Source organism: Sceloporus undulatus, chromosome 4, assembly GCF_019175285.1.
Source record: "Sceloporus undulatus isolate JIND9_A2432 ecotype Alabama chromosome 4, SceUnd_v1.1, whole genome shotgun sequence".
NCBI lineage: Eukaryota > Metazoa > Chordata > Lepidosauria > Squamata > Phrynosomatidae > Sceloporus > Sceloporus undulatus.
The window spans coordinates 69,598,520-69,611,948 of NC_056525.1; the positions used below are offsets into that span (position 1 = coordinate 69,598,520).

General features: G+C 42.5%; 1 protein-coding gene across 2 annotated transcripts in view; it reads left to right on the forward strand.

The window, feature by feature from the left end:
- The window catches only part of ATXN7L2 (ataxin 7 like 2), a 33,324-nt gene extending 22,850 nt beyond the window's left edge, over positions 1-10,474 (forward strand). Inside the window, exons 9-10 of one of the 2 annotated variants that reach the window (XM_042462759.1) lie at positions 1,626-2,499; positions 9,857-10,474. In XM_042462759.1, the coding sequence (XP_042318693.1) occupies positions 1,626-2,499; positions 9,857-9,871 (889 nt within the window). In that variant the 3' untranslated portion in view covers positions 9,872-10,474. The remainder of the gene's footprint in view (positions 1-1,625; positions 2,500-9,856) is intronic. The other variant, XM_042462757.1, reaches the window with a different exon arrangement.
- Positions 10,475-13,429: the final 2,955 nt, after the last annotated feature.

Sequence of the window (13,429 nt, forward strand, 5' to 3'; positions counted from 1 at the left end):
GACATATCAGCTAGATCTTCTGCATGTTTACACAGAAGTAAACCCAGCTGAGTTCACTGGGACTTACTCCAGGCTAAGTGTTTGTCTGCGGTTGCCACTGGGTTCAGCATATTTGTACAAATAAATGCAAAATGTCTGTGTAGAGATATCTTTAGCCCTTGCTAATTTCTCAGCTAAAAGGAGCAGACCATGAAAATTAGGGTCTCATTCTGTAGCTTTGTCATCATCATCACTAACCACTGGCAACAGAAACAGTTTGGGAGGCAGGAAAGTAGGTAGAAAGTTGGAGTATAACTACAGAGGTGGGGGCTGGGGGGGGGGAAATGAAGGCATGCCCTCCTATATAAGAATTCTCACCCCCCCCCCCCCGGTGAAATGCCCTGGTGGCGCAGTGGTTAAATGCCTATACTGCAGCCATTCACTCGAAACCACAAGGTTGCGAGTTCAAGACCAGCAAAAGGGCCCAAGCTCGACTCAGGCTTGCATCCTTCCGAGGTCGCTAAAATGAGTACCCAGACTGTTGGGGGCAAATTAGTTTACTTGCTAATTAGCTTACTTGCTGTTCACCGCTATGATCTTTGGAATAGCGGTATATAAATAAAACATATTATTATTATTATTATTATTATTATTATTATTATTATTATTATTATTCAATGTCCAAACTTCTATAATATTGCAGGGAGTGAGATACTGACAATGGTTTACACCTAGAATGCTTACATTTGTTGTCTTTGTGTTCCCTTGGTAACTTTGCCTGCTCCTTTTCTCTGGATGCCTAAACTCTATTTCTAAATGCTAAACTAAAGTTTTAAAAGTTGCTAGAATGTTAGAAATATGGGGACTGAAGGAAAATTTAAGGGGTGGGGGGAGGGAAATAATTCTTATTTGTAACTATGCCCCTGAGGTGGAAGGAAATCTACTTGTAGGTCTCTGGGGAGTTTTCAGTAGATTGGCAAAAATTCCAAATAAGGAATTACAAACTCCTGATTCCTTATTTAAAAATAACAGCAACAAAATGACCTGTCCTTCCTCACTCCATCACTGTGCTGTTGAAATGAAGAAAGCTGGAAGTAAATTTCTGATGAATGGACTGTGACCTGTGTTCAGTTAAGGTATTAAGTCAACCAAATTCATGCACTCAGGATTACTGAATTCTAAATACATATGTTTTATGTCAGTCTGCAGAGGCTGTTCTATGGATCTCAGAAGCTGAAGCCTTCCTGCCCCCTATTTAAGTCCCTGCTGTCTTACTGAGGCCCTCAATCTCACATTCACCAGTAGGTGGCACTGGGCTACAGATTTTGGTGGTACATGCTTTATGGCCAGCAACGCAATATCTGAACAAAGGGAAAATTGAACCCCCTGGGGCTGACGGAGAGGAAGCAGTGATGGAGTGGTGAAGGAGGTGTATTTGTAGGTGTATTTGTCTCTGTAAAGTCCTTGAAATTGGACAGCTAAGGGAACAGTTTATGGATCTGAAAGTTAAAGGGGACAGAGGAAGGCTATGTAATTTCTAACATTCTGAAAAATTCAAAGAGTCAATGCAGATTGAATGCTGAAAAACTGGAAGGAGATAGGATCCATTTCTAAATGTTTCCCTTCTTTGTTATTGGCGCATTCAGAAGGATTCCTCCAGCTGCGGATCACCAGGTTCTTTCCACCCCATCCCCGACACTTCTGGGCTTCTCCGCATCCAGTACGTCCCAGAATTGCAGTTCCTCCCTGGTTTGCAGCCTGCCCCACAGCATCCCAGGCAGAACCTCTGTGTCTTGTGCAGCTTCAGCCACAGTGGCTTCCAGGGACAGCCGCAGCCACCACGGTATGAACTATGCAGTGGGCTCGCCCCATGCTGCAGCCGCCTGTAGCCAGTCAGACTGCATGGGTGGGAGCCAGTCCATCACCTCTCCACTCCCAGCCAACACACCTTCACCCTCGTTCAGCAAGTTGCCTTTGACCAAGGCCAGCAAGTCCTCCAAAGCCAAGGAGACGGCTGGCAGCATGGAGCCAGAGGCCTTGGCCCGGAAGCGCAAGCAGTCTCCCAGCGCCCCGGCTAGCCCGCCATACAAACAGACTTGTTTCCTGGATCTGGGCAAGAGCAAGGCAGCTGGCTGCCAGGTCTCCCACCCTTCTGCCAAGGCCAAGCCATCTGTGATCTCTTCCTCCACTCTTTCCTTGAACGGAACAGCCTCTGCAGGTGCCAGATTCAAGAGGACCAGCCATCTGGACTGCCGGGCTCCTAGCCATGTATCCGTCAAAGCTTCACAACTGGAAAACCGAGCCTCTTCACTGAATGGGCCCAAAGCATTACAGGCCAACTGCATCTCTGATGAGGAGGCTAAGAGACGCAAGAATACAGCCACTTACTGTCGACCTGTGAAAGCCAAGCACTCCCCAACTCCCTTGCCTTCCTCTTCCTCATCTGATTTAAGTGGCTCCATCCGAAGGAAGAAGCCAGTTGTCTCCTTGGGCTTTGAGGAGAAGCAGAACACAATGAAGGTATGTTACTGCCCTGCACATCCTACATTTGTGTGTTTCAGCTTTTCCACCCACCTCATAGAATCGTAGAGTTGGAAGAGACCACAAGAGCTATCCAGTCCAACCCCCTGCCATGCAGGAAATCACAATCAAAGCATCCCTGACAGATGGCCATCCAGCCTCTGTTTGAAGACCTCTAAGGAAGGAGACTCCAGGGGATTATGTTAGCTGTTCTTGCTCCCTTGGCAGCATTATGCCACAAAATCTGTGGCATGGAGCATTTTGTAACACACCTTTGTTATGCCTTCAAAGCTAGGATTTATAGTTAGGAACAATTTATAAGGAAAGTTTTATAGCACCACTCTGCCACTGCTGTGTTTGTAATGAGGAATTTTAGAAGAATTTCAAGGAACATAATATAAAATACAGTAGTGTTTGGTAATAAGTGTGTCAACTTAGATGTTTCGTTAGATATGCTTCCTTTTGTTCACATGTTTGTAAAATAATGGAACAACAAAGGAGGATGCCCTGAAAACATTGCCTTTTCTGTCTCTCTCTCTTTCTTGCCATCATATCTAAAGTTGCATTTTAAAGCTTTATTCGATAGATTAGTCACCTAATGTCTGAACTGATTAATTGATTGGGCCAGTTGTCATTTGTAGGTCTAAGAGCTGAGGACCAGAAGTTGGAAATGTCACTTTTTGGGATGCCAGCTTCCAGAATCCCTCAACCAGCATGGACAGAGGGATTTTGTAGCTCAAAAAATAACCCTTCCAATGTAAATTAATGACCCACATAATGTAGGGGGAGAAGGATCTACTTAAGGCTGTTTAGATTCTGTTGTAAAAGAGAATGAAAAACATTCAAGGACAGTTTTTTCCTAATAAAAAATGTTAGCTTTGATTTATTAAATTAAATTTATTAAATTACAAGGTACAGATTAAATTTCTGAACCAGTGCCAAATCTTTGCGCAGTTATCTCATATAACTTTCATTTATTTAAAAGAATGGATATAATACTGAGATTTTGACAACTGTTAAATTTAAATAAATGTATAATCAATGAAACGTCAGGTGCTCAATTAAAAATTATTTTGTTGGTAGAGAGTTCTAGCTTTTTTCAAAGCCTTGGGACCTGTGTAATTAAGTAAGCCTGTGTTTCTATTGGGCTAAGATAACTAGTGTTGAAAATGCTAGAAGCAAAATTCTGAGCTACATAGAGCATTAGTCCAGTCCTGAATGTTCTAAAGGTTAAAACTAAACTCCCTCTGTTTCTTCAGTCTTGGCACTTAGCCTACACTAAGGATGCATCCTTTTACTTACTATAGATTCTGTGCCTGTGAGAGCTGCATATCAGGCAGAAATATGCAAGTACAGTGAGTCCTTCACATTCACTGGAGTTAGGGGCATGGGCTCCTCATTAAAGTTAAAAAAAATTTTTTTTAACCTAAGTGAAAACTTTTCTAGGAATATCTAGGTCCTCCAGCACAACGGGGGTCATAAAGATGTCTCATCCACAAGGTTGCCATGAGTTAAGGTTGACTTGAGGGCAGCTAACAACAACAATCCATGCTAATGGGCCATATCCCTCAAACAGGTTCAGCACCATGGATGGCTCATTTAAAGTTTGGTTTTGGACTAAAACTTGAAGCAGATTCACCATCCCAGTGTGGAACATGCTGCTGGTGGTTACATGAAAAATGTTGTTGATAAATATTGCAATGCTTTGGGATTTGAACTTGTGAAAGGGACCATTTCCTCCAGTTGGGAGATAATTTTGCAATGGTTATGAACATACATTATTTAACACAAGGGTGGGGAACCTTTGGCCCTCCAGATGTGTTGTACTGTAATTCCCATAATCCCCTCTAGGACTGAAGCCCAAAACACTTATGGTTCTCCATCCTTGATTAAGTAATTACTTGTTGTCTATTTTAGTTTTGAAAAGCAATTCATTTTTCAAAGATTCTTCAGTTAAATACTAGGTGTCTCAGAGAGCTTGCCACCAAGGTGTAAGCAAAATAGTAATACTTGTTTTTGTTACTGTTTGGAAAAGTTACTATTTTGGACCACAAGACCCAGGTTCACATAGCCAGTAGCCATGTTGGTTTGGAGGATTTTGGGAACAAGTGGTCCAAAAGAGTAACTTCTCTCAGCTTTCCCCCTCCCACCCAGAATCCAATAATCAGCAGATCTCTCTTTTTCTCTTTGAACACGGAAGGTCCATTGCACTTTTCTGACTGATTGCTGTTAGAGCAATGTGAATGTGTTCAATTTGTTTAAAAAGGAGATGTGTCAGGCGGGATGCCATTTAACTACCAACAGTTCCTGACCCTTCTGCCCTCTGGCTTTTCTGGTTTCATCAGGCAGAGCTCACTTGAATTTGCATTCCTTTCTGCATTCCAAAGAGCTAAATTGTCTCTTTTTAAAATGAAAAAGAATAAATAGAGAATCCAAGGCAGCTCTATCCAATTATAGAGGTTTTACAGATGGGTGTGAGTTAAATTCTGACTGGCTGTTCCAAAACTAACAGTAGAACTGCATTGCCAAAGACAAACAGAGCATGGATGGCTGGAAGTTAAAAATGGCTATTGCTTCCTAGATTAATCCTTGCTTGCACTGGGCACACACTTCTGAACTGACAAAATGGCAGTCTTTTGACTCTCACATATGAATCGGTCTGTCACATTGTTAGAATCATTCAGTTGGAAGGCACCCTCTCAGCTTTTGAAATGCAGCATGCAGCTACAGTACCACCAACAGATTCATCCTATTTGAGGGAGAAGCCCATCACCATCACTTTCAGACACAGTGTCTGCCATTGTCATATGTATGTCTCTTGACATGCTCCACCTAGTCAATGAACTTAAGATGTGGCACCCAGAACTGGGTGCAGTACTCCAGGTGTGCCCTGACCAATACAGAATAGAATGGAAATGTAATTTCTTGTGATCTTGATGATAATGCTTCTTTTAATGCAGCCTATGATTGATGAGAGACAGGGTGTAGTAATTTAGAGATTGGAACAAGTCTCTGGCGACCATGGTTTGAATCCCTGTTCAGTCTTGGAAAGCCACTTGGGCCAATCACACACTCTCAGGCTCCATTCCCACTTACATTTAAACCGGTTTGCAATTCTTCTTTGCTCCCTGTTGGTGAATCAATTCCAAAAGGTCCGTTGTTCTGTTCCCACTATGAAAGTGGATCTTTTCATTATCCCCTTGTAATCACTTCTTTTTTGGCACAATTGTTGTCCCCACTAGTTTGCGCCACTTCAAAATGCATGTCAGTCATCTGCACATCATCAATGACGTAAGCAGCAGCCTGGCTTGGGAACTATAGTTTAAAAAAATTGATAGAAGATTTGTTCACTGGTTTTGCAACAATTTGCCTTCACTGAGCTGCCGTTGGTCGTCCGATCGTCCAGTTTGCCGTCCGAGTAATTACAAGTAGTTGTAAATCAGTGAATCGAATCTTCTGTCATTTTTTTTTTAAAAAATCATATGCTCATAGGTCACACCACAAGCACAAAGGCAGAGCTGAAAGGTAGGGAAATGATGGCTCTACCAAAAACTGAGGATGGATGGTAAACACCCCTCTGCCATTAGTCTCTCCCCTCCAAAATGATGTGATTCAGATCCATCATTCCCACTTGTTGAACATGCTTTAGAATTGATTTTATTCAAAAGAACCGCCAAAGAACTAGTGTCAGGAAAGAGTGGGGGTTTTGCATTTGCTTCACTTCATTGCAATTGAAACTGATCACAGTAGGATCGGAACCGGTTTCAAATGGGAATCACGGTCATATAACTCAATCAGCAATTCGCTTTAAATCATAGTGGGAACACGGCCTTAGTGTAGCAGTGAGACAATGACCAGCCTCATCTGAACAAGTCTTGCCAAGAAAACACCAGGATTGGTGCACTTTAGGGTCAACATACCTCAGAAAGACACACAGCAGCAATTGCACTGGTGGTTTTTTTTTAGTAGCCACACTGCAGTGCTGGCTCATGTTCAACTCCTGATCCATTGAAACATCCAAAGCTGTTTAGTGTGTATTACTGCCATGCCATATCTCCCTCACTTGATATTTGTATCTTAGAGACTGCACATGCATACACTCACACATAAATGTCAGTCCTTGGTATGATTTGTTTTCCTTTCCCATAAACAGAAAGCATCCTGTAATAAAAAAAACTGAGGCAAAATTGGAGCTAAATATTTTTGCCTTTTTTCTGTCACCTGCTAATGCTAAACCATCTTCCCCAGGCTTGTGCCTTCCTGCTGGTTCTTGCACCAAGCACAGCCAAACAAACCTTTGGTGTTGTTGTTTCTAGCATCTGTCGTGCTGGGCCTTACAATTCTGGGCCACTCTTTTGTACTTCGCCTTGGTCACCTGTCTCTCATTCCATGTCCTAGACATGTCTTAGCTCATCAGAGAGCTCCCTGTAAAGCAGCAAAACCTTCGTTAAATCTCCTCCATGTTTTTCCTTCCCAGTGGAATAGCTAGTGGTTGTGCCTTCTGGTTTTCTCTTTTCAGACTCTCTTGAACTATTTTCTTTTTCAGAATTTCCAGCCATGGAATCTTACTCAGTTTTTATCTGAGTTCTTTGAAATGGTTTTTCTAAAGTTCAGGGCACATGTTTGATTATATTCACTTACGTTCAAATTGGGAGCCAGCATGGCATAGTGGTTTGAGCACAGGACTGTGACTCTGGAGATAAGGGTTCAATTCCCCCCTCAGCCATGGAAACTCACTGGCTGACCTTGGGCAAGTCACAGCCCCAGAAAACTCTTTGACAGATTTGCTTTAGGGTCACCATAAATTGGAGACAACTTGAAGGCACACAACAACAACAATGTTCACATCCCTCTGCTATCACAAAAACCAATAAAACATGGTTTCTTTCCCCATATGTTTCTGTGTCATCACTTCATCAACCAGTTCTTTTCTTCTGGTCAGAATTAGGTCGATGGTAGCAGAGCTCATTGTCTTTTCATTCACCCTCTGACAGATGAAGTTGACAACAAGGCAAATCAATAATTTAGTGTGCATTCTAGGAGAGTTAGACTTGTAACAGATTGTTAGCATCATTGAAATCCCTCCCCACCAACTACTATGGCTTGCACCTGTTAAAGTTTTACAGTTATTTTCAGAAAGTCTTCATCCAGAACTTCCAGCTGACTGACTGGTCTCTTGACTGCCAATAGCAATATCACTTATGTTTCTTTCTCCTTTTGTTCTTACTGAGATACTTACAGTGGGACTTCTTGTCTCATATGCATGAATTTCTGTGCAGGTGTATACATTTTTTTTTAAACTTTTCCTTTAGGTGGGCTGGGGAATCTGTCTTCTTCATATACATGGGAATCCATTTGGTTCCTTTTGAATGCTTTGGTTGCTGTGTTCCAATTATGAATTTCATCCCACTAAATCTCAGTAAAGCCTACCAGATTGTACATTCATAGGGTCTCATAATAGAGTTCACAGTGTGTTAGAGTGAAAATCAACAGCTATGTTGGAGACCAGGGCTGTTGCATCGTCTCTGTGTTTACCAGCAAATTACAAGGTACCACTACTACAGTACTGCTTCCACCTTTGTTCTTGCTCAGCAAATATTCAGTATTTATCTCTATTTTCTCCTTCCACCACACTTTGCATGTACACTTATCTGCCTGCTTCCAATTCTCTCTCCCTCTCTTTTTAATGTGTTATGTGTCTCTAGGAAAAGTGCTTGGAATAGCACTTCTGAAAATGCACAAACAGAACTCAGACTTCTAGAAATGACAACTTCAAAGCACTCCCAAGTACTGCAGAGCAGATCCTGACCAAGAGCAGTGGTATGCAGGAGGTTCCACCAACCACAGTGTTGGTGATCACTTGAGAGCAACAGTAACCCATACCAGGACTTCACTCACACTGTGGTCCAAAACACAATGCAGAAATAATCCTGTTTGAGACTGCTCTGGCTCAATGCTAGGGAATTCTGGGAACTGTAGTATTGTGAGACATTTAGCCTTCTCTGTTATAGAGCTCTGGTGCCACAATAAACTACAATTCCCAGGATTCCCTAGCACACCCAGTGTGTTTTGGATCTGTATCATTATAGCATTATGGTTCTATTTTAATTACTAGGCTGCATCATGTGGAAACCTGGGGTTTGTCTTTTGGTGAGGCGTTGGAGCTCTGGTCGAGAATTCAACAAAGACGAAAAAAATGCTTCCCTGCTCTGTACATTCCAGCATTCATTAGGATGTTGCTGTGGCAGTTAAAGTGGAATCATAGCACTATAACTGTGTACTCTGAAAGGCCCCCTAAGTCACAGGAGGATGGGGTTAGGCCTTGGGGGTAGTGGCCCTGTGGTCTGGATGCAACCCCTGCATCCCTAGTTTCTTATTTCTGATTTGGATCCCAAGATCATCTGTGTTATACATTTAAATCTTGCTTCTGTTTACTCTTGTTATACTTTATTTTATATACATGTGCATGTGGTGTGGTTTTCTATGACTTATATTCAAATTACACACACAGGTTATCTAGAAAGCATCAACTGATGCAAAGCCAGAAAGGAAAATTTAGTGTATATCCTGACTATGCTGGAGTAGTCATCTCTTTTTCACTAACTGGGATCAGCTTTTATTTTCCTATGGAAATTTGAACTTGGGAGGATATATTGGTGCCATTCATGTATGGTTCCAGCTGTGGTTCTGTTCACTTTGTACTGGAGGGTGGAAGGTGTAACTGCCATGTTTTTCTTGTTAGAAAGTTAATACACCTAAATCAGTGGTTTCCAAACTTTGGTGCTCCAGATGTTTTGGACTTCAACTCCCGAAATTCCTGATTGCTGAGGCTTCTGGGAACTGAAGTCCAAAGCACCCAAAGGACCAAAGTTTGGGAATTGCAGATCTAAATGATCTACTAAAGGTCTCTCATTCATAAGGCTGTCATGAAACAAAGCCTGACATGACAGCATTGGACAGCAACAACAACTAACATGCACTTACACACTCTGTTGGTGTAGTGTTTTGCAGTCCTGTACAACAAGGGTGGGGAACTGTAGTCCTACAGAGGTTGTTGGATTCTTATCAGCATCATTCAGCAAAGAAAATAGAAGGGGATTGTGGGAATTGTACTTCAACAATAAGCAGAGCACCACACTCACACACACCCATCTCTACTATATAAAGACCATTTTGGATGAATCGAAGATTGTCATATAAACGGCTTTTGTATTAAGGAACAAACATGGCTGTGTGTTTTTTCTTCTGTCATTTCAAAGAGGTGCTGGTTGCAGTATGGGCCGACATGGAGCCCCCTTTTCTGTGAATGGTGTTACACAAACTTGGACTGACACCCTGTTGTCTCTTCTCTTTACAGTCAAAAGCGCATTAACGGCAAGTGCCTGCGTTCTGCAGAAGGAGCCAGCAGTCTGCGAACTCTACCCCTGGGCCCGATTCAAAGCCTCTTTGCTTTTTATAACTTTATAGTATTTTTTTAAAAGAAAAAAAATCCTCTAAAATAACTCAAGACTCCTGCTATTCTTTTTCTGCTTAAATTTAAAAAAGGATGTGGGTGGGGGGAGAAGGAGCAGGGCAAAGTAAAGAGGGAAACAGAGCATGAGGAATGCTGATATAAATGCAACTGATTCCCAGTTTGTGAATTTTGTTGCATATGAAATAGCCAGAATCAGTAGCTCCATAATGAAATTAGGACAGAATTTTTTTTCTTTTTTAATTTTTTTTCTGGGGTTGTTTTTAACTTTTTAAAAAAGGATTCCAAAGTGTGGGAAAAGGGGACCCTGGTACCAATTAGTTTGTGAGGCAAGGTCAACCACTTTGCTAGGAGTGTCATTGGGTATTAGCACAGCTTTGTGGTAAACTGCTGTGTGGTGCCTGCCTGCTTCCCTGTTGCTTTTCCTTTGCCATTCACTGAAACCACCAGTAAGACTTCACACACTGTCCCTCCTTTTCTCTCTTTGGGTTTTCAGCCTTTAAGTGGTTCTTGATCTGAAGGGTAGAAGAAAGAGAAGCATTTCTTGTGCAGCACTGGGTGGTGTGCTGCAGAGTCTGAAACCACAGCTTTTGTCCTCATTCTTAGCCTTTCATAGTACATCTAGGTGAGAAGAGAGAGCAAGGCCTTCCAGTATCCAGCCTCCATACAAAACACAGAACAAGAGGTGATGGGCCTGGGGCTCTCCCAGCTGTTGCACTCACCCTCCACAGTTCCAGCTAGCAGAGTCAAAGGTTGCAGCCCACTTTGGGGATGCATAGACTGTCAAAAGGTTGCATCGATAGGAGTGTAGTGTCTAAAATGAGGGAATTAATAGTGAGGCCTCATCTGGAATATTGTGTCCAATTCTGGCCAAGAGGAATATTGACAGGTTGGAGCATGTCCAGAGGAGGACCACCAAAATGGTGAAAGGTCTGGAAACCATGCCCAATGAGGGAGCAACTTGGGAAGCTGCCTATGTTTAGACTGGGGAAGACAAAGTTAAGAGGTGACATGATATCTATGTTTAAATATTTGAAGGGATGTCATATTGGGGATGGAGTTAGATGTTGGACTTGACCTCCCATCAGCTCTAACCAGCATAGCCAATAGGGAATCATACTATGAGAGGCAGGACAATTACTTCTGGAGAGCTTTTCGACTATGTAGTAATCTGTACTGCTTTGTTAAGAGGTTAGACAGAATATATAACTCCCATCAGCCCTAGGCAGCATAGCTGCTAATGAGCACTCATGAGAGTTGTAGCCCAACATCTGGTGATCCTTTGTTTGCCATCTGTGGATCAGGAGAGCCATAATGCCCCCCTGTTTCCCATAGAGTGTGACACATTTGTCACCAATGGCAGGAAAATGCAGCTGGTCATACTCGGACAATATACGTAAATAATATTTTGCCTTGGTGTGCATATAGCTACTTGGCAGGCTTTCAGAATGGAAAGTAAATATCAAATAGTATCAAAGAATCAGCCGAGACCCAAGTACTATATTATGGTGAAACCTAACTATTTAGAGCTGTATGGTGTAGTGGTTGAGCATTGGACTGTGGAGAGCAGGATTCAAATCCCCAATTGGCCATGAAAACCCACTGGGTGACCTTGGGCAAATCAAACTCTCTCAGCCTCAGAGGATGGCAATGGCTAACCTTCTCTGAAGAAACTTGCCAAGAAAACCCCATGATGGGATCATCTTAGGGTCGCCATAAGTTGGAAGCAACTTGAAGGCAAACAACACACAGACTTGCACACTGTTTAGAAGTGATGGTTAGGCCTGTGAAGGAATCAGTTTAGTTCAGGGTGACCAGATGTTCCCCTCACCGCAAAGGAGGACAAGACACCGCAAAAGGTAGGACATTCAAGAAAAATGGAGGACAGAACCAAACACCAACATTAACAGAAATGTAAGTTAATGCTTTTTAGTCTTCCTCCAAATAGAGGATATTGTGAAATTCCTCCTGGACTGAAGGTTGAAATGTAGGACATGTCCAGGGAAAGGAGGATGACTGGTCACAATGTGTTTAGTTTGCATTTTAAGGGGCCTCTCTCGCAATTTGTTCATGTGGATGAACTTGGAAGAACAACACAATGACAAATGCCTCCTTCCAAGCCTGACCCTCGGTGGGTCAAGAGGATATCAGCTACTCAGTTCCACAAGTAAACTCTGGATGAAACCCCCCAAAATTCTCACAAACACAGGAGGAACAGTCCTCGCCTCTTTTGTAGGGCCAGCGCTTAAGGTCTGGTTAACACCTTGGCCTGATGAAGAGGCCAGAGGAGCTTTGAAAGCTTGCAAAATACAACATTATGCATTCTGGTTGGTCCCATTAAGATATCACTTTTTTGTGGGTTTTGGGTGATACTGTACTTTGCTATAGGGCCAACAGGGCTGCCCCTGAATATGGTCCCTAGTGTGTGATGACTGCCATGCCCTCTCCCCTGACAACTATTCCTAGAGGCCCCTTAGCAAGAGCAAGAGCAATATTGCTACAGTATTGCCATTGCCTTAGTAAGAGGGTGGGAAGTGTGGTCTAGTGGTTTGAGCACTGGACTTTGACTTGAGATGAGTGGTTTGATGCCCCACTTGGCCATAGAAACCTATTAGGTGACCTTGGGAAAATCACACTCTCTCAGAAAACCCCGTGATAGGTTTCATCTCAGGGTCACAATGAATGGAAAGGACATGACGGCTTCTTCTTGTGTGCCTTCATGTCATTTCCAACAAAGTCATCCAGTGGGTTTACATGCATACAACAAAAATATCCAGGAGAGGTGCTGGGGGAGGAACTCTGAATATATTCCAACCTTCTCTCCCCCGCTTTTGGTAATTTCACTTATTTCAAGGGCTAAGAGATTAGATGTCAACCAGTGGTTCCCAAACTTGAGGTGTCTGGGACTTCAGTTCCCAGAAGTCCCAGCCAGCTTGGCTGATATTCAGGGATTCTGGGTGCTGAAGTCCAAAACACCTAGAAGCCCAAAGTTTGGGAATTACTTTCACAGCAGACAGGCCCACCCAGCTGGAAAGTATAATAACATCCAACAATGATATATTAATAATAATAATAATATCCACAAAACAACTACACCTTTATTTGGCCAACCAAAAAAATGCACCAAATGCACGATGCATCATGTCTTTTGAGCATTGTAGTTATCTACATAAAGGTGCCTCAGTTTTGTGGATTATATATATATATATATATATATATATATGATATGTTTTGGATGCATCATGTCTTTTATGCATTTTGGCTATCCGAATAAAGATCTTCCTGTTTTGTGGATTACTCTGTTTACTGTACTTTGCTATATGGATTACGACACTGGAGACCAGGGTTCGAATCCCATCTCTCCCATGGAAACCCACTGGCTGACCTTGGGCGAGTCCCACTCTCTCAGCCTCAGAAGATGGCCAAGATAAACTCCCTCTGAAGCAACTTGCCAAGAAA